The sequence below is a fragment of the Nannobrachium achirus genome (assembly GCF_963921795.1).
Source record: "Nannobrachium achirus genome assembly, chromosome: 13".
In the NCBI taxonomy this organism is placed as follows: Eukaryota; Metazoa; Chordata; class Actinopteri; order Myctophiformes; family Myctophidae; genus Nannobrachium; species Nannobrachium achirus.
In genome coordinates this window covers 26895215-26916769 of record NC_137833.1, presented here as the reverse complement: position 1 = coordinate 26916769, position 21555 = coordinate 26895215, and the positions used below count along the sequence as shown (strand labels likewise).

At 41.2% G+C, this 21555-nt stretch overlaps 1 protein-coding gene across 1 annotated transcript; it reads left to right on the top strand.

The window, feature by feature from the left end:
- Window positions 1-3394: 3394 nt before the first annotated feature.
- LOC308297236 (beta-1,3-galactosyl-O-glycosyl-glycoprotein beta-1,6-N-acetylglucosaminyltransferase-like) lies at window positions 3395-6465 on the top strand (the record flags this gene model as incomplete). The annotated part of the gene is made up of 4 exons (XM_080740652.1): window positions 3395-3606; window positions 4027-4120; window positions 5333-5737; window positions 5980-6465. The coding sequence occupies 4 exons, from the start codon at window positions 3395-3397 to the stop codon at window positions 6463-6465; spliced, it is 1197 nt and encodes a 398-aa protein (XP_080596778.1).
- Window positions 6466-21555: the final 15090 nt, after the last annotated feature.

The window sequence follows — 21555 nt, the reverse complement described above, 5'->3', positions numbered from 1 at the left end:
ATGATGATAATGACTCACAGACGGCTGACCTGCCATGATTAATGTCCCTGTTGGAGAGTTCTGACAAATTCACACCACAAATGCAGAGGTTTCCAAAAAATGCTTTCCCCAATAACAAAGTGCCTAGCAGTCGTGTAAAGTAACTAAATACATTTACTTAAAGTACTGTAATTTGGAGGTATTTGTACTTGAGTAATTAGTATTTCCTATTTCCAATACTTTTTCTTCTACTACATACTTTTGTACTTTTACGCAAGTAAACTTTGAATTCCACGCAGACTTTTACTTGTAACAGAATATTTCTATATACTGTAGCAATATTGATAGTTTTATTTAAGTAAAACATTTGAGTACTTTTTCCACCACTGGTGCCTAGCTCCTGGCTGCTACACAGAAGGATCCAGAGAGTTAATTTAAACTATGTAAAAATGTTTTTAATTGATTCATTTAAATGTTGTCCAATCTGTATGGTAGAGTATGTTAATACAATGGGGTGGTTGTATTTAGTCTCTGTGCTCTTCTATTGAGACATTGCAGATAAGTGTTGTATGACATCATGGCACAAATAATGATGCAGATCATGAGGAAAACATACTGTTAACGTCGCACTGTGGCTCAGGACCAAGTAGAATGGCTTTCAATAATCCATCAGAGACCTAATGCCCGGCTCATGATGGTCTTTGAAGTGAAACTATGGCCTGTCAAAATGGAAAAAGTCACACCCAATGTGAAGTGAGTGGTGGTCGTGCTTGCATAACATCTTCAGACTAGGATTTGAGTCTAGGATGTACAGGCTATGCTACACACACACGTTTTGCTATGGCAAAACGCTGAGGAAAAAGGCTACAGACATACAACATATGACATCACTAGACAAACATGATGCTACTGTACGTACACAAATTTTGCCATGACAAAACGCTGAGGAAAAAGGCTACAGACACACGCACAGCCACTCTATGGAGCGGTTTACGTGCTACACACACGTTTTGCTATGGCAAAACGCTGAGGAAAAAGGCTACAGACACACGACATGACATCACTAGACAAACATGATGCTACGTACACACATTTTACTATGGCAAAACGCTGAGGAAAAAGGCTACAGATATACGACATATGGCATCACTAGACAAACATGATGCTACGCACACACTTTACTTTACTTTGTATAGCAAAACGCTGAGGAAAAAGGCTACGGACACACGCACAGCCACTTATAGGAGCGGTTTGCACCGCTCAAAAAGTCAGATAGGCTTCAACATTTAATTTGATGTCATTATATGTTGCAGACAGGAGAATGTTTTGTGTACACACAAGTCAAACACAACCCCCCCCCCCCCCCCCCACCAGATGTCTTGTGATTGGAAATTTCTAATTTTAAATCCCCTCCCCTTTGAAATCTCAACACAATGGGACAATGTGTGTGCGCGTGCGTGTGCGTGGGGCGGATCAACCCTTTGGTGCCTGGTGCTACGACTCATTTCGGTGTTTAAAAACAATTATGCCACTGACAATATATCACTCAGAAAATGGGATATCAATCTAAGATTAAGGTAAGAAAATGCCTAGTCCGGACTGAGTGTTTTTTAAGCCTATGTTTGGGGTTTAAAGTTGTTTAAAACATATTTAAGACATCTTTGTGGGTGTTCCATACAGTGCTGGGCTTCAACAATCTGCACACAGTATGGTAAAGATATATAAAATATAATGCCAGAAGAATCGTCAAATGGTCCTTAGAATCAGAGGAAGGGTATTTAACTAAATTTCCTCATGATTGTTTCAAATGTATGCACAGCCAAAATGCTGCTCAGGAAATGATCTGTGTTCTGTTGATCTGTTCAGAGCCTATGTCACACCTCTGTATACGGCTCATCTCTGGCATTTGTAAAGGGTGCAGAGCTGAGTATGCAGAGGCTCAGAGTGGCTTATAATGATGCTATGAGGTTGTTGCGCCACATTAATGTGGCACAACCTTCCCCTGGCATAGTGCCAGTCAATTGCTTGTGTGTGCAATTGTAGGTGTGCCTACATGAGATGCACTTTTAAGACAATTGATGTATAATTTTATGTGTTGGCTTGCTTGTCTTTTTTATATTATTTGCTATCTTCTTTTATATGGACAGGGTCTAAAATAAAGATTATATATTTACTATAAATGTAAAAGCTTTAATTAGTAGCCATAAGCCATAATGTCAGAACTTTCCCTTTTATAAAGCCTTTAAAGGGGAGTACCACTCATTTTCAACACTGAACTGTCATTAATACACTTAATAGCCTAAGGTTGCTGACCCCTGTGTTAGCTCAATTGCACCTTCGCTACACTCAGCCAAGGAACGGCAAAGCACACAAATCAAATACAAAATACACACAGTGTTGGCAGTACACACAGGACTGAAGCAACAGGCTCTCTGGCTGTCACAATAACTGCCACAGGGAGTTATGCTATTGAAGTACAATTATCTTTACCTTTGTCTTGAAGATTGAGATTGATTTCGCAGGGCCACATGCACAGACCATCAGGGCAGTTGGCCAAGTCTAATATGTACATAACGATTAGTAGACATGACTTTCACACCCACGTCTCAGAAACGCTGACAAAGGTCTTGGTCTTTTCCCTTCTGCTTATCTACATCCTTATTTGTAAGAGCCTGATGACTTAATTTGCTGTTTCTGTGTCATGACTTTGGATTTGAGCAATACAGTTTCCTTGTTTCTGCCCACAGACAACCAGCCTAATACTGGATATGGTAGGGTGTAGAGCAACTGGTTTGGCCAGAGAGTTTGAGATAGAATTGATGTACAGTAAGCATACATAAGGGCACACTCTCAGTCAGGCAGGTGCTCGTGGGCACTTGTTGGCTCCTTCGGTATGTTGTGTATACATGCCCGTTGATCTATTATATTGAACAGGACCGTTCAAGTTGCGTCTCCTCGCTAGATGGTCTTGGAAGTTTACAGTAAGTAGCCAACATTTTGAACATTCACACAGTTTGACACATTTGAAATTAATCATTGAATGACAATGTTATCCGTAGCAAGGATGAATGTATTTATTGCTTATTTTACCTAACTTTCAGGACGAATAACGCATGACATGGTGACAATAAAGAGACGAGCCATACTGGATTTGTGGACCTTAATAGGAAACATCATGCTCAACATAAATATATGGCAGACATGACAAATCAAAGAGAACACACATGGATCATTATTTTATCGATTTTGACTTTTTAACTTGATTATGACTACGTAATGATTGTTAGTACACACACATTTCTTTCCATAAATGGCACACATTAGAAAGCTACGTTCTTCTTGGCATCCCTGCTGGCTAATTTTCACTGTCATCTCGGTGGTGGTATGGCTGCTTTTAATGTTCAACATCTCAGAGATGGTCTGGGATCCACGGCACTACAAACGCAGTTACAGCTGGTTGGAATACACAGCTGCTGATGGGAACTGTCACGAAGATGACTGCTCTGCAATCCTGGATGGAGACACTGAGTCACTGCAGAAGGCTAAGCTACTGCAAATCACTAAAGACTTCAAGAAGAGTGTCCAGGTCCCTGATGAGTATTACATTAATGCCACACAGGACTGCAGGTATCGTTTTGTAAACCAAACATACCGTATCGTTGCGTCGTTGTCAGGTGAAAACCTTGTTGTATGTCCAAAACTTTCCCTTTTGTTATTTTAAAAACAATTTAATCTAGTGAAAATAGCCAATCTACAAGCAAACAACACCACGCACTGCGAGTCGTTGTGTGCTTGCAGATCTCCTATTTTCACTAGTTTCGTGTTACAGTCTTGTATGGTGAAACAGGGCTTTACTTTACGAAAAGATTTACAAATTTGAAACTTGGAGATACAAGGTTTCTGTCCGACAGTGACGATATCGGTCTTCATTTCAATATTTGATTACTATTACGACATTGGAATGCAACCGCATTTGTAGATTTTGAATTATACTATGTACACCATGTAACTCCCATATTTCACCAATGATTATGATGTTAATTGCAGGACGTTCAAGATTAGCAGGAAGTATTTGACGTTCCCTCTAAGCCAGGAAGAGGAGGACTTCCCCCTGGCCTTTTCTATGGTTGTCCATCATAAGGTATACAAATGTATACTCTTTGATTTCCAAACACATTGTAAAACAAATACTATACAGTATATAATATTTTTCACCCAGCAAAAGACACTGGAGCACAGGGACCTCATTCTAAAATATTTATTCAGCAAAAACGCTTATAGTTTCAATTCTACTTCATCTTCATCAGAGTCCAAAGAATTGATCATTTATGCCAAAACTCACACATATCGGTACACATTATCTCTGGAGGCATGTGATCATGTACAGTGTCAGTCAAATTTGTCATATTCCATTCTGATTGGCTATGACTTGACTTCCAAATTTGCGGGACCTGGGTAGACAACCTGTCCTGGCGGAGACCTGCTCTCAGATTTCAAGATTTCAAGATTATATTGTTTTCATTGAAATGACAGTCACAGTATTTACAAATTGTGAATATTGGTAGCCAATAGGATTTTATCAAATTCCATTTAATTACCCTTTTTGGAGCTGTGTGAAGCACAGGCTCCCTATACGTGGCTGTGTGGGTCTGTGTGTGTGTCTGTCTGTCTGTCTGTGTGTATGTAGCCTGAACTTCCTAAACTTCGGCACGCCACTAGTCCCACAGTTTTGCCACCACACACTCGCGCCATATGTCAAATCGACCGGCTTACTCGGGAATCGTGGGCTATTACTTTTCTAAGAGAAAGGTTCTATAGTTTAATTGATATTAATTTATTAGTGAATTAATTTTCCCCATTGACTTATAATGGGAATCGCAAAAACTCACATTCAATTATTTGTCTCTCGCAAACCATAGGGGCTAGAGTTTCAAGACTTGGAGAGGAGGTTCATAATGATTTCAAGGATTAAATAAAAAATAATTGTGTCATTTGGCCGCATGGTGGCGCCATAACACCCCACTTTACGTTTTGGCCTGTAACTCTTGAACCGTAGGTCGGAAAATTAAAAATATTTTTTCCCTGGATTCCTTGGGCCATGACGCATCTCCCCATATAGGCCACGCCCATTTGCGCCATGATAGATTTTCCGCCATCTTGAATTTTCTCCAAAACACACTTTTGGCTCCTTTTCCTACATATTTTCTTCAAATGTCACAAAAATCGGTACACATGATCCACACACACACACACACACACACACACACACACACACACACACACACACACACACACACACACACACACACACACACACAGCTCCACTTCACACAGGTGTGATTTTTTCATATAGGTGCAGAACTTTGAGCGCCTGTTGCGAGCCATCTATGCCCCTCAGAATGTTTTCTGCATCCATTTGGACAAGAAGGCAAAGGCTTCAGTGCTTGCTGCCATCTCAGGAATCTCTTCTTGTTTCGATAATGTCTTCATGGTCAGCCAGCCTGTGAGTGTGGTCTACGCTGGCTGGTCCCGCGTGCAGGCCGATCTCAACTGCATGGCCGATCTCTACAACGTCAGCACGGCCTGGAAATATTTCATCAACCTGTGTGGTCAGGACTTCCCCCTGAAAACCAACCTAGAAATTGTGAGGAGCCTGCGGGCGCTGAAGGGTAGAAACAGCTTGGAGTCGGATAAAATGCTTGATTGGAAGAAGCGGAGGTGGCAGATAGTTCATCAAATAGTAGATGGAGAGCTCAAGGTAATCATTCGTGTCACAGGTTTGTTTTGTTTATTTGATTCTTTGTTCTTTCAAGTTGTGTTCCATGTCTTGTGTTTTTGCTAGATTGATGACGTCTGATTTTATTGTTGACTTTGGTTCTTTTGTCTCTTTTGGATGAGACATGTGTAGCAAAGTTGTTATCCATTTCTATGAATAGATTATCATTCCATTTTAGAGAATAATCACTCTGAATCATTAATTTATTCCCTCATTTATCTTAGGCGACGGGGCAGGCCAAGGACCCACCACCCTTCAATCTGCCCATCTTCTCAGGAAACGCCTACATCGTGGTTAGCCGGGGCTATGTGCACAGCGTGCTGGAGGACAACCGCGTACAGGAACTGATGACGTGGTTTGAAGACACCTACAGTCCTGACGAGTTTCTCTGGGCCACCGTTCAGCGCATCCCTAACGTTCCTGGCTCGGTCTGGCCAAACGCCAAGTACGACATGACCGACATCAACGCTATCGCACGGCTGGTGAAGTGGGTGTCACATGAGGGATCACAGGGTCAATTGGAGGCTGTGTACCCAATGTGTCATGGCACACATGTTAGGGAAGTGTGCGTGTATGGTGCTGGTGATCTGAAGTGGATGATTGAGCAGCACCACCTTTTTGCCAATAAGTTTGATGTTGACGTAGATGTCATTGCTATCCAGTGTCTGGAGAAGTACCTCAGAAACAAGGCGCTGGCAGAAGAACATTAAATTGTATTCAGAAGTTTCAAATGTGTAGAGACACAGAAACCCAATGTTCTCCGTAATGGAGATCAGTAAAGACACTGGGTATCTTCACGTATAGGATGCAGAGAAAAGAAATGGAGCACAGAGATCTTCTTTTAAATGCCAAAATCATTTTTAGAGTACCTCTTTGACCCAATGTTTGAACGAGGGAGGTTTCTCCGACGTCCATTGCCGAAGTATCGGCCAGCAGTGTTATAAATGCTGCAGCGTTGTAAATGCTACAGCGTTTGAGCTGTTACCCAGCTATAACCCAAGATGGGTTAGTCCTTTTAATTGAGTGTCAAAATGTCTCTGTCTCACAGGGACGCATTGAGAACAAGGATGCGTTAGGGGGGAAATGTCACCGTTCCGAAATTACTTTAACATTCATTAAGAAAAATCATTAGCGTTCAAATTAAGCATTTGTTCAATAAATGCTTGAATACTTGAACCATAGCATCCTTATTTGGGGCATGCCATAAAGATGTGAGAATTATGCGATCTACAGCTTGCAGATGTCCTATTTTTGTTGATGAGATATGGTTTGAGAGAAAAAATAATGGGGTCAAAGAAGAAACCTTGCAGACCCTGGCCAACGAAGTATATAGGGTTCAAGTGGGTAAGGTCAAAACCTCCAGACAGATATTCCACGCCTCTTTAGACAGATCACACTCTCACTTTAGACTCTCACGCTTTGACATCACTGTGATGTCAGGGAAACACAATCCCTTGTATTGCCATTTATGGAGATCCCTGTGATGCCAGGGGAACCAAATCCTTTTTATGCCCATATATGGAGATCCCTGGGATGCCAGGGGAACCAAATCCCTTTTATGCCCAAATATGGAGATCCCTGATGTCATCAATATTAAGCCCATATCTGTTAATGCCAATATATAATCACTGTGATGTCAGGGGAACCAAATCCCTTTTATTGCCATATATGGAGATCCCTGTGATGCCAGGGGAACCAAATCCCTTTGGCCAGATGGCCAAGACATGGCACTTTTCGCCCTTAAGCGTCTTACTGGTTACTATGTACGGTATATAGCAATTGTTTTTTTGTTTTTTAATAAATATTGACGTTTTTTTCCTGAAAACTTAGGTCAGGCTTTAGAAGGTCTAAGCGTCCAATGTGACCCTGGGCGTACAACAAACTTTGAGCGTTTTGTGCACAAGATGTAGGCCAGATGTAGGCTGCGTTTCGCGTCCCGGACAAAGCCAGATGTTGGAGCTAGCTCCCTTCAGAATCACCGCTCAAAAACACTACACAAACCAAATGTATTATTATCTCTAAAGTCAAGCACTGTCTAGGGACCAGTCATTGATTTGAATCTTGTTTCTAACAACGGCAGGTTTCAATTGTATTTAAATTAATTCTATGTAACAAACTTTATACAAATTAAAACATACGGTACTTCTTGCACACATAAAACATGAATATTTTCTTTTAAATGTGTCCGAGGTGTTTGACTGATGAGCAGGAATAACAATATTGACTGTAGGCAGTATTGCGTTATAAGGAAAAGTGCTTAGAAAATGAATTTCGTTCCCACGTCTGGGCACTACTCATTCAATGCATTTTTGCATAGACAATACCCTTGTGGACTTTGGGTTAAAAGTTCTCTGCACGAAACCTGCACGACTTTTGTCACCAGCCAGATTTGTATATAAAAGTGAATAACAAAAACGAAAATCTTGTGCTGCTGTTTTTGCTTGTAAAATGTACTATATTGATTTTGGCAACACAAAATCTTTCTCAAATGTCATAAATACATCTACTTAACATCTGAAACAAGTATTGGTGCCTTTGTATTCTCATAAGTGAATTTAGCAAATTAGCGAAATATAGCAAATTTGTTGAAGAATACGCCTCAACGTACAGTATGTGATTGGCACCCAGCAAAATGAAACATACACAAAGTAAATTTAGCTAAAAGCTTATGTCTCATACATAGGACATCTCACAGCCAACTGTGTAATGTGTACCTTGGCCAGAAATGGATGAAAATCAATCAAACTGCTATCACACACCCCTAAATTGGAAAAAATCCCAAATGGACAAGACTATAATAAATGCACAAAAGGTCATGTCAGGTATAAAATATGTATTTAAGTACCACAGAGTGTCCCAACATCTGTCATTTGTAGGCTACATCAAGACACCCCCAACTAGTCTCGCGAGGCCAGACTGTTGCCTGTTGACTGTTGTTATGTTTCCAATGGGACTACCAGGGGACTAACAGTTCAGTGCAGCACTGGCTACTTCCGATACTCGCCGTTCGGGAGCTGCCGTTCCAGACTCCATATAGCATTCGGAGATTGTGGAATAGTTGTCTGGCCACGCGAGACTACCCCCCAACCAAAACAAAAACGCATACAAATGTTGGCAGCATAAGTAAACGTAAGGCTGTGCTGTGACAAAATACAGCAAATGTTAAGCTTTTTCCTCCCTCATTTATGTATTGCATAAGCAAATCTTGAAATAAAACAAGTATTTAGCTAATTTTACATGCTGACATGGTGCGTATATTACTCATCCCTATCACGTTCATCCAGGGGTCATCAATATGTCTGTACTACGACAAAATGTGTCAGTGGCTGATTTTATATCCTATAATGTTCTTGTTTTTGATCATTAGATCCAATTACTGAATTCGAAGTCGACATTGTGACATTTTGGCATAGTAGGAGTCCAACCAGTACTAGTACGCCCTTAACTCTGAGATTGTACAAATGGAATCAAATGGTTCTCAGAGTTACACACATGTTATGGTAATTCAGGGCTTGCTCTTCTATGTGTTTCTGGTATATATTATTGTCATTTAGTATGTCAGTGGCAAAAAAGATATTTCAACATAAATCTCCACCAAAAGCCAGCATGGTGATGAATGACCCTTGCTTAATCAGAGTCATCATCCCATAACATTCTCACAGTTCTGGCACTCCGTTTCCGACCTGTTCTGGCACTGAAATAAATCAGTACAAGACAGTCTTGCAGACATACTGTACAGGTTTGCTTGTCTTCAACTATAGTGAACAACATGCAAAACACTTGACTGTGGAATCAGCACACTGTCCTGTAGATACGGTATGTTGAGCAAGGATGATGTGGTCACTGTAGATGGGTTTGTGTCCACTGCTGACATGGTGTGGGTTGGAGGGGTGGAGGTGGAGCATAGACTTGAGCTCTGCAGAGACAGGGCTGAGTGTAATGCCATCCATACTGCTTGCTTCCTTGGCATCAGCATTATATGTCTGTTCCAGTAGCATGTCAAAAGAAACACTACTGTTGTGGCTGCCATCTGCTCGTCAGCCAACAAATACACCTGCCATCAGTGCTTCATGTACCTCTGAAGCTGTTTCCGGTAATTTCTTCATCTAAAGCAAATACAAAGGTAAAGATTGCTTCCTGTACTTGTAGTGGCCTACTAAAGTGAGGTAGGGTAGCATTCTTGCTGATTCACAGAGATGTCCTGTCCAGTCACCTTCCCGCTCGTAGTAGATAAACCTTTGGAGAATATCTGACATCACCAGGAAGTTTGCACAGAGGACTGCAGTTGGTTGCCCATTGAATGATTCCTGAAAAGCAGCAGCTGATCTCCTAGGACTGCCATCTCTGGATGCCTCGTCATTTCTAACTTCTGCCAGTTATCTCTTTTTCAAACAGGACTTTGAGGACATGTAAAGTTTGGTAGTATTATGTCTTTTCAACAAACATCTTCTTGACAGTTCCTTCTCGACAAAGACTTTCTGCAACAAGCAGATCATCTGCCCCTGCATCCCTGATAATCTTGCAAATAGCCTACATGTTCAGTAGTTGTGAGCTTGGTGGAAGCCTCCCAGCAACAGGACTACATTGCCAAACTCATCTTGGTGCCGTCTGATCTCCAGTGATAATGGTGTACTTATGTAGTGAAGAGTCGTTTCATCTCTTTTCTGAGGACAGAAGGATCAGTTGGCGATGCTGGGATGAGTGGAAGGTAGCCAATAATGCTAGCCTGTGGGTGAAAGTTTACACAGAATGCTGAAAAGCCAGGTAAACCAGCTTCTGCATCTGGAGGAGCATTCAGCAACTGTGATGTTGGAAGCTATTCTACCTACAGTAGGTGCCACACAAGTAAAAGGTCTTCAGCCAAGCCATCTGAAGAAGTCTCTAGAATCTCCAACTTCCCAGTGCTCAGGAGACCTGGACTTCTGTCTGTCTTTGCTTGCTGACAAGAAACACTTGGGAGTAGGTGGTTTAGCAATGTGATGAATTAAAAATGTAATCTTTAAGATACATTTAGCTGTATGTACGTTTTCTCAGATTCTTCTCCGCAATCATCCCCACAACTCTTGATAGAGGTAAAACTGACCAAATGTGTTCATATTGCTTTTGTCATAACAGCCAGCTGTCACTGTAAAAGTCATAGAAAAGCTCTTGGGTGGCGGGTGGCGTCCATCTTGGAAATATGTAAATTAAGATCCAGACACACCCAATCATGATGATAAGTATTCCATTGAGTTTCTCTTGCTGTGAAATCCAAATAGACACCAAGTTTACTTGTCATTATAACAAAATTACAGTCACTGACAATCACTACATTGAAGCGTTTCCTTCAACAAATTTGCTACATTACATGATCTAAATTTGCATATGAGTATACTAAGGCACCAATACTTGTTTCAGATGTTAGGTAGATGTATTTATGACATTTGAGAAAGACTTTGTGTTGCCAAAATCAATATATAAAATCTTACAAGCAAAAACAGAAGCACAATATTTTCGTTTGTTTGTTATTCCCATTAAATACATTTCTGGCTGGTGACAAAGATTGTGCAAGTGGCACGCGGAGAACTTTTTGTTTCTTACTTACTATCAATAGATCTTTCTAATGAAGCAAAGTTTATGTAGTGCCCATGGGGCGGGAACGAAACCGAACGATACCAGCCACGCATTACAGCCTACTGTTGACACAAGGTTATGATTTTGTTTACCTAGGGCGGCTTAACTGAAAACAGGTTAAATGGAAAAATACGTAGGCTCTCTTACTCTAAGTGTCATTATCTTCTACAAATAGAAATCATTTCCTTCTTCTTTTTTACACAATATATTGAACACTGTACTCGGTGAACTAGATGACAGATGCAGTGAACATTGTAAAACCAGCTTTTAATAAACAGTATCCCATTGATCAGCTTCAATTTGATAGTGTTCCAGTTCCAATTTTGTCCGCTCTCTTTTTTCTTCTTCTTCTTTTTTTTTTTTTTTAAATGGGGAGACCCCTGCCCTGTTAATTAAGGTGTAAGGAGGACAAACGGATCGGATTGATCAGATCTATTAGTATTAAAGGACACAGTAATATATATGTTTTGTGAGCAACACCTCAAGCAGATTTATCAGGTTCTTGGTTACCGTACCATTCTATCCTACTATTCACGCATAAAGAACGCAGGCTCAAATGGAATGTCAACTCCCATAATAAAAACGCCTGCTTTATTATTTGTCTCTAAGTCATAAATAATGTCTAAACCTTCTATTTCATGACTATATCAACTCATCATTCTGTGCTATAATTACCATGTCACTGTTTCACAACATCGGAATGACCTATACAAGCTTACTTACTAGCTTTAGGTTAGGCTGTATATTATCCACTTTAAACCTTATTGTAGCTGTCCCAGAAATGAGTTGTTTGGTAGTATTTAAACATTTTGTTTACTTTTCTAAAGATATGTAAATGGTGAATGTATTTTTATTTGGGTGATATGTTGTGTATATTTGTATCGTGTAATAATGGTGCCATCTAATGGCACCATTGAGTTTTTTTGGTAGTATTTAAACATTTTGTTTGTATTTCTAAAAATATGTAAATGGTGAATGTATTTTTATTGGGGTGATATGTTGTGTATTTGTATGGTGTAATATGGTGCCATCTGTTGTTCAGTTAGTGTCATTGTATTGAAAAGGGTCTACAAAATATAAGAAAAGAACAGAACTTAATAACTCCTAAATATTTTGTGCAACAGGCGCACATCGTATGTCAACATTTTATTGTTGGTTTGTACAACTTATTGTCATTGCATTGTTTATTGCTTGTGCTTATGTAACATGTGAATATGGACATTGATGACATTGGTATCCCTATACCTGAAAATGTATTTCCTGTTCCTGTTTACTAAAGAACTGAAGAAATGGGGAGACCCCTGCGTTAATTAAGGTGTAAGGAGGACAAACTGATCTGATTGATCAGATCTATTAGTATTAATGTGCTATAATTACCATGTCACTGTTTGACGACTACGGAATGACCTATGCAGGTCTGTCATGCTGCGCCTAGCAAGCTTACTTTGTGAGCTTTAGGTTAGGCTACATAACCACTTTAAACCTTATTGTAGCTGTCCCAGAAATGAGTTTTAAGGTAATATTTTTGTTTATTAAAAAAAAAAAAAAAAAGGAAATGGTGAATGTATATTGATGACTTAAGGGATCTCCATATGGGCATAAAAGGGATGTGGTTCCCCTGGCATCACAGGGAACTCCATATCTCCACATATGGGCATAAAAGGGATTTGGTTTCCCTGGCATCACATGGATCTCCGGGCATAAAAGGGATTTGGTTCCCCTGACATCAGAGCGGGAGAGTCAGCGTGATGTCAGAGCGGCAAATCCATAGATCGTAAAAAAAGATTTCTGTAGTGTTCCCAATAATATTTATTTTTTAAAGTGTAACATATCACATGACGGGCGGATGCGTCTTGCCCACCCAATCAAGCTATGAAAATAAAATCTGATATAAAATATCAGAGAAAATACCAGTACAGGTTACAGTTCTCGTCTGTTTCATTATATCCCTATTTTAAAGATCAAAATATCTTTTCCAAGAGTGACCTGGCCAAGGGAAAAGTGTGAACGCTGTTATTTATATATTTACATTAAAACAAACAATGCAAATCATGGTAAAGAATAAAATAGGTTCTTTGTATACCTACATAGGTTGCATCCTTGAGGCTAATCTATCCAGTGAAAAGATGACCACAAAGCTAATACAGAAAAACAAACTCATTTATTACAGAGGATCGCCCCGATTGTCAATAACAAACCAGTAAGACTCCCTAATCGGGAGATAAGCGACCGTCAGGTCGCAGCGTGATCTTAGGGCAAAATGTGTAGGAGCAGGGCAAATGTGTGACGTGTGACAGACGGACTGACGGACAGCTGGTCGAGGTTTTGATAGTAACTGCGACCTGACGGTCGCAACAATACACAGAAGACTCAGGGGTGTCCAAAGTGCGGCCCAAGGACACATTTTATACGGCCCGCGGCTTCATTGCTAAATTGTATTATGAATGGCCCGCCAGCTCAAACAAGAATATTTTGTCAGGATTATTCCCTGTTGTCTCATCTGAAGGGGTCAAAAAAGGCAATTTTATTGTATTTTTTACCTTGCACGTCTGGTTACATTTGGTAATGTAAAATAAAGGTTATTTGTGTTTTGTTCAGAGCAGACACCTGAAAAATTACCATGCATTAAATATTGATGATGTTAGGTAAGTAAAATAGTTAATACTTTGTTATGGCAGACCAAAAGTACTTGGGTGTTTTAATATATGTTTTAACAACTATGTACCATCTCCTGTTATACCACTAAAATGTGGAAGGCCCTACCTAGTGAAAATCCCTAACTTCCTTTAAAATTGCTCTGAAAAAAACACTTACCGCTTACCGGTGGCTGCCACTCAAAACTGGTAACAATAAGCCTAGCCTATAACCTCACAAAAAAAAAAAAAAAAGCAAAATAAAAGGTATTTTCAATGAAGGGTCAGGGGGAGGCGCTGGCCCTTCATTGTAAATACCTTTTATTTTGCTTAACTGTTTTTCTGATGATATCTGTGCATAGTAGCCTACTGCGTTGTGTTCTATCTGTCATTCTAAATGGTCCATTTGGATGTAAATCTAAATGGAAATAAGCCTGTTTACCTGAGTTTCCTTTTAGTTGACCGTGTACCAGTGAACTGTACTGTCATGAAACTGTACCTTTCCCTATGCAAACTTCTAATAAATACTTCAATAAATCAATATGATCATGGATTACTATTAACGGTATGCACATTTGATTTGATGATGTATTACCTTGTGCTGTCCTTGCTTATTGTAAATCACTCTGGATTAAGAGCATCTGCTACAGTAAATGCCTTGTAAATTGCAAACCTGATTTTGGTTTATAAACATATAAACACAACTAACTGCATACAGAGATGGCCACTCCACAGCAGCATAAAGAGCACAATGATGTACAAGATTTCCACAGCCAATAATAAATCGTTTGTTTGCCTTGTGAAATAATTAAATATGTCAATATCATCCTGTCTCGCATGGTGAGATCTCTATCTAATTGTCTGTAGTCAAGGCTAATGTCATCCACCAAAGGCAGTGGGTGGAATCTATCATCTGCTTGGTTTGACTGCACATTAAGTCAAGATCAATCGATAGGCTTCTCGTATGGCTTCACATTGTGGAGTTGTGGAGCCAGCCGCACAGTAAGGTCAACGACCACTAATCAGAAGAACAGGAACTTAATCTAATACTTCAGAAATACATGTGAGGAATATAAAGTTATAAGATATTTGACAATATCATGTTATGTTAATCTTCGCCAGGCCGGGAGGCGGAGCCTTTTTTTTCTCAAAACTATTTGTAAAATCTTCATATTCTGGAGGTAAATTTAGCAATATTACTCGAGAGGGTGTGTATTATCGTGGTTAGAGGCACGACAGCCTTGCTGCAGGAATGAGGCGACATCCGAGTTCCGTAGGCAGGGCTGAATAATCACAATAATCACTGAATAATCACAATAAAGCACGACTCTCAAGTGTAATATTGCAGTTACCCTAAAAAAATAATGCCAGATTCCGCCACTATGTCCCTGAACTTCACATGAAAACTGTAGCGTATTCCCTTAGCATAGTTCTGGACACAGCTACCCGGCACAGCTGATGTTTACGTTTGATTAGACCTGTGTGGTAATGCTCATTATTCGCACGGGTAGAAAGCTATTTGAACCAATCAGATTGCTCTGTCGAAACTATACCTGTTGTATAATGAAGGGTAAAGCTGTACTTTGTAATTTGTTCATCAGCAATCAAACATTGTTGTGCTCTTCTAAATGCAAAGCTTTAACTTCTAGTGCGCCACCCTGTGAGTGTTCTTATCGATCGCACTGGATTGATTGTGTCTGTGTGGAGTGGGAGAGAAGCCCATCGATCTTTTGAAAAAGATAGAATAGTTGTACAGTAGCAGGAAAAGTGCTTGGGCTCAATGTACACATTAGCAGCCAATGTATTCCACAATCCACATCCTTTGTCAACATCAAGACAAATTGAAAGTCTATTCACCACTAATAGCTTTTATTTCTCACCTTCAAATGATCTGTCCCCGCCACACATCTAGGCTAGTCAGTGTTGTTGAGTCAGCAATTAGGAGGCCGTCTTTATTTTTATACATTATGGTGATCAGTGTGGGCAAGCAGACTATAGTACTTGATCAGATTTATTTTTGTTTCTAGAGTAGGCCTAACCACAAAAGTGTTCCTTTTCTGATCTTTTATTTCTCAGCTCCATTAATTTTGAATTTTCCTCAAAACACACTTTTTGCTCATCCTCCTACATATTTTTTTTCCTCTCACAACAATCGGTACACATGATCTCTGGACCCTTGCGATTAATTTATAGGCCTACAAGTGTCATTTTGATAGTCCATACCGTTCGTCTGCAAAGTTAGTGGGAGGGGCCTATTTCACAAAAAAATACTAAAAATCACGAACGAAACGTCCAGTCAACACCAAATTTGAATCACATGTCGAGGGTCATGTAGCCTACTCAACGAATTGCCAAAAACATTTCCACTTTGACCTAATGGGGGGTGCCACAAATGCGCAAAAAAATAACTGTTTGATGCAAAACTCTGATTTTCGGGGGGCTCAATCCTCTCGAAAAGAAATATAAGTGATCTCAGGGTGATGTAACAATGTAATTGGCTTTCAAAGTTGGTGGGAGGGGGCTGTTTCTTTAGTGGGAGGGGCCTATGTAATAATGTAATAACACGAAAAAACGAAATTACCTAGGCCTACTTGGTTTGTACCGCTATCTATCCAGCGAAAAGATGACTACAAATTAAAAAAAAAGTCAACCAACAAACCTGTTTCATACAGAGGATCGCTCCGATGGTCAATAACAATACTCTAGCGGGTGCAATCATTCTGCCCCTCTATGACTATGGAGTCCTCATGTATTGCGACGTCCCAAAGGCCCTAAAAACAAGACTCCAAACAGCCCAAAACTAACAAATTAGGTTCCTTCCTCCATTACAACACCAGAAGCAGCGCCACAGATCTAGCCTGATTTCAGACCATAGACTGTAATGTGCAGTGTTTCTATGCTACTTTGGCTGCAACACATTGAAGCAGGGGGAGGGACCATAAAGTATTTATGACAATGTTTATTAAGGTAAGAAAATCAAACGTAAAGGTTCGGGGGAGATGAATGGAATCCTATGGAGAACATGTTGCTTTTTGTACCAGAACAGCGCAACTAGCGGCCAATCATAGGAACCTTTAGTTCCGTGTTTTGCTTTCATTTTAAACCCGGACAACTGGACCCCTGTTTCAGACTAGAGCTTCAAAACCGCTCTGAGAGTGGGCGGGGTCTATGGGCTGCAGCCAGGCTACTACAGACCATGTTCAACCCAGAGTCGACTCAAACAAAGGGTCAAATTCATTCTTCTGCTATACCACTAAAATGTGGAACGCCCTACCAAAGGCCTTAAAGGAGTGTAAATCCCTAAATTCCTTTAAATCCGCTCTGAAAGACCACAAAACTGGTAGCAATAAACCTGGCGGGCCTGATCAGCGCCGGCGGAAGAGGGGGACGCCTGGGACCCATATCACTCGGACCGCCCGTTCCCATCAGTGAAACCGCAAATAGGCCTACTCGAAAACAATGCCAATTTGCATAGTGATCATTTGTTTTTGTTTGTTTACAACTGTTTTTTTCTGATGATATAGGCCTATCTACTGCATAGTGAGCTAAAGAGAATAAATACTATAAATCAATCAATCAATCAATCACTCCTTGGAAATAAGCCGCAAGACTTACCTGAGTTTCCTTTTAGTTGACCGTGTACTGTACCAGTGAACTGTAGTTAACTGTCATAAAACTGTACGGCTGAGCACGATGGTGTGGTTAGGGACTTTGTGCAGGCCAGCCACCTCAGGCTCAATGCGAGCAAGACCAAGGAGATGGTGGTGGACTTCCATACTTCCAAGAGAGTTCCTCCGGTGCCAAGCACCATTAATGGAGAGGTGGAGGAGTTTGTGGACAACTACAAATTCCAAGGAGTGCACCTGAACAGTTCACTGGACTGGTCGGACAACGCGGAGGCGATTCACAGCAAGGGGAAAAGCAGGCTGTTCTTCCTGAGAAGACTGAGAGCGTGTGCAATAGGATGCTACAGATGTTCTACCAGTCTGTCATGGCAAGTGTTCTCTTTTTTGGAATAACCTGCTGGGGTGGCAACAACAGAGCGGGTGACACCTTTAACCTAAACAGACTAGTGGGGTCCTCTTTGCAGGGGGTGGAGGAAGTAGCCAGACTGCGAACGGCTAAGAAGCTAGACTCCATCTTGAAGAACTCCTCCCACCCCCTCCACCTTGAGATCTTCAGTTACTGGAGTAAGATAGGAAATGACTGTTTTGCCTACCCAGGACGGAGATGCGAGAGACTAGGAAAGTCTTTTGTACCGGCTGCTCTCAAGCTGTACAACGAGACACACGGTTGATTGAAGAGGACTACCTTCCTAACCTAGGATGACGGTAGCCTTTCTTACTGGAACTTTAGTTGCACTGACTCTGACCTCTAAGGACCTTCCAGGAGGGTGCTCTTGTGCGTCTTGCTGCGTCACCCTCTCTTGTTTCTTTCTTTTTCTAGTAGTAGTATTTTTTGCTTGTGTTTGACATGATGGTGACATTGGTGAGATACTTGTTACACTAACAGCATTGACTGTTATGGTCACTTTGATTTGGGGGCACTGTACTATATTGATAGTTGTGCCTAAGGACACTTTATATATACCGTATAGACCTATATATTATTGGTTCCCTTTCTTGACGTACCTTGCTCTTTTTTTTAATCTTTTTTCTTACTTCTCTGTAACTTTGTAAATAACCTTATACTGCTGTGCTGCCTCTGGGCAACTGATTTTCCCCCTTGGGATAATAATCTTCTAAAAAATACTTCAATCAACTGGAATCAATCAAACCTATTTCTTTAAAGTCAAAACGCCATGCATCACAATCGCAGGATCCGATAAAACAGACCACAATGGCCGGCGGAGCCCAACCAATTGCCATGGTTTTTGAAAACCTGCCCATAGGCCTATATGCCAAAAATCAAAAACTCACCAAGTTCACGATTTTAATGAATTCCCTCCCAGCTATTCTGTATAGGGACACTGCCGTGGGAGGGACACACAAGAGTAAATACGTCGAAGTCTCTGTATTACGTTAAACAAATAATGTAGGCCTGCCGCCTACTATGCTTTCATCTTTTAATTTCAGTGAGCTGCTTTTAATTTCACTATAGTGTTAGGGTGCCCTCCTGTGGCCATCACTTGGTACTGTTCATCCACATCCTCAATGCTCTCTGACTGAGGCCATCCTTTGCTGCTGACAGACCCATTTGAACTGACAGCAAGCTCACTGACTGGTCCTCCTCCGGAGAACAGGGTCATCCCAATGTCACCAGTTGGACAATCCTATTCATGTATTCCTGCTGCATTCATAATTGACGTTATGATGGCAGCGGGTGGAGGGCAGCAGTGACAACCGGAACGTTACCAGTTCGATCCCGGGCTCCCCCAGAGTTACCTTTGAAGTGTCCTTGAGCAAGACGTGCTCCCTAAATCCCTACATTGCTCCCGATGTGCTGGTTGGTGCCTTCCTTGCATGGTTTCCTCTGCCATTGGTGTGTATAGGCTATGAGTGTGTGTGTGTGTATGTGTGAGTGTGAAAGGTAATGTAAAGGGCTTTGGAATTAAGTGCTATATAAATGTACCATTTACAATACTGAGTGTCTGGCCCTGTTACAGCGCCACCAGGAGGCGGGTTTGAGTAAAACACATTTTTGGTACTCCTACAGATTTTGTCCAAAAATCATGCAGATCGGTACACAGTATCTCTATAGCCATTAAACAAAACGGGTATTTCTTACATTGATGCTCCTACATATTATCATGCAACTGATGCAAGCACCAGTTAAAGTTACTTTCCAGATATCCCTCATATAGGCTATGTTAGGATAAATTATGATACATAATTATGTTATTGGTGTATGAAGCTCATATGACCATATAAGATATTATTATGAACTGAACTCACAGTATAAGAGACCACATTTTGGTCGCATACTGTAGGTTCAGGCAAACTGATTAAAGGTCATAATAACTTTGAATGCCCTGAATATAATCATGTTTTGATATACTGTATAAGTCACGAGTGGTGGAAAATTACAAGCACTACGTGGCACCTTCTAACTGTTATTTCCTTGTTATGATATGGGAACAAATGAATGAGTTCCTACTACTTCCTTGTTATGATCTGGGAACAAATGAATGAGTTCCACGCTTCTTACTGTCATAACTATGTCTTTATATACTGAATGTAAAGCTCCATTTTGAGAGAGAGAATCCTCTGCCCTGCCGTTATGGTGGGGAGAGATTTATCAAGCATACCACTAGGATGATATGCGCACTGTTTTGTCTTCTTTGTCTGCTCTCTCAAGAATACAGCAATCTAAAGAAATATAGTCCTTTGGCTCTTTGTCTTATTTTAACTATGGATTTAGAGATCCATAATTTATTTATTAATTGGTCCATCGAGCGACGGATACTGTTTGTCAACATTGGCCGACTGAGGGACGGATAAAGTGTTCAGGCTGTTAGCCATTTAAAGTTCACTTTCTCTCCCCCGGTGGAACAATGTTCAACACGTATCTGGAACCAGCCAAAATTGGAATTTATCTCTACATTGTTGTATTTTCAGACAAAGGAATTTTATTTGACAACAGTGTTATGAGTTTTGGATTAATGTGGAACCGCGTGGACATCCATCAGCACCGGACCGTGACGAAAGGCTGGATATTCCACCGACGCTCCCCGTGTCCGGCTGCTTTGGGATTTCCACGCATCGGCAAATTCCTAAGTGATTAAGATAAGTACATATTTACTAAGTCCCCTAGGGAGGGGATTGGGCTCCCCGAACCTAGGGGACAACAGGCGGCGGCGGAATCGCGAGGTTCCGAGGGCACGATAAAGACTGTATATAGTGCTGGGGAGTTACTGAAGGCCCCCGTGTCTAGTGAAGGGTGAGTTAACATCCTGCCGTGGTACCGTCTAGTCGGCGTGATTGTCGCACATCGTGAGACCCTGTGAGGCAGTGTGGAGGCAACACGTGGTACGTGGATGACAGTCCACACCTAGCAGAGGGTGCGGTTTTTGGGACGACCTCTGTGAACAGGCAAGGCTGGTGAAAACGGTCAAAGTTTCAATTCCCATAGCCAAGTGGGGTTGGGATCAGACCGTCGGCTTCCTCCCTGGGTGACCAATCATCACTACGGGGTCAGGGGTCGCTATCGACTGGGTCACCGGCCGGTCGGGTCACATATGGCAGTAAGACCATGCAGTGCCTGTTGAGGACTGATGGCCGCTGTGCTCGATCCAATGTACAGTCAGGCCACAGTAAGCCAAAAGCGAATGCGTCAGTAGGCGAGCTGTGTCTCCTGTGATCGGTGGGCTTTGAAAAGAAGACACCGGGAAGCAGGAGAACTTGAACTCTCTGTCCAGGGTTGCCTGGGCGCAGACCTCGAGTGGAAAGGGGTCTCTGCCCGGGACTGCGCCTTAAATGGAGGTCCGAAAGACTTAAGTGGTCATCATCACCATCATCGTCGTCATCGTCATCCGATCACTGGACTTATGGACTTTTTTTAATTAATCTTTTATTACAGGTTTTCATTTTTCATTCTTTATTTTTATCTGTTTAT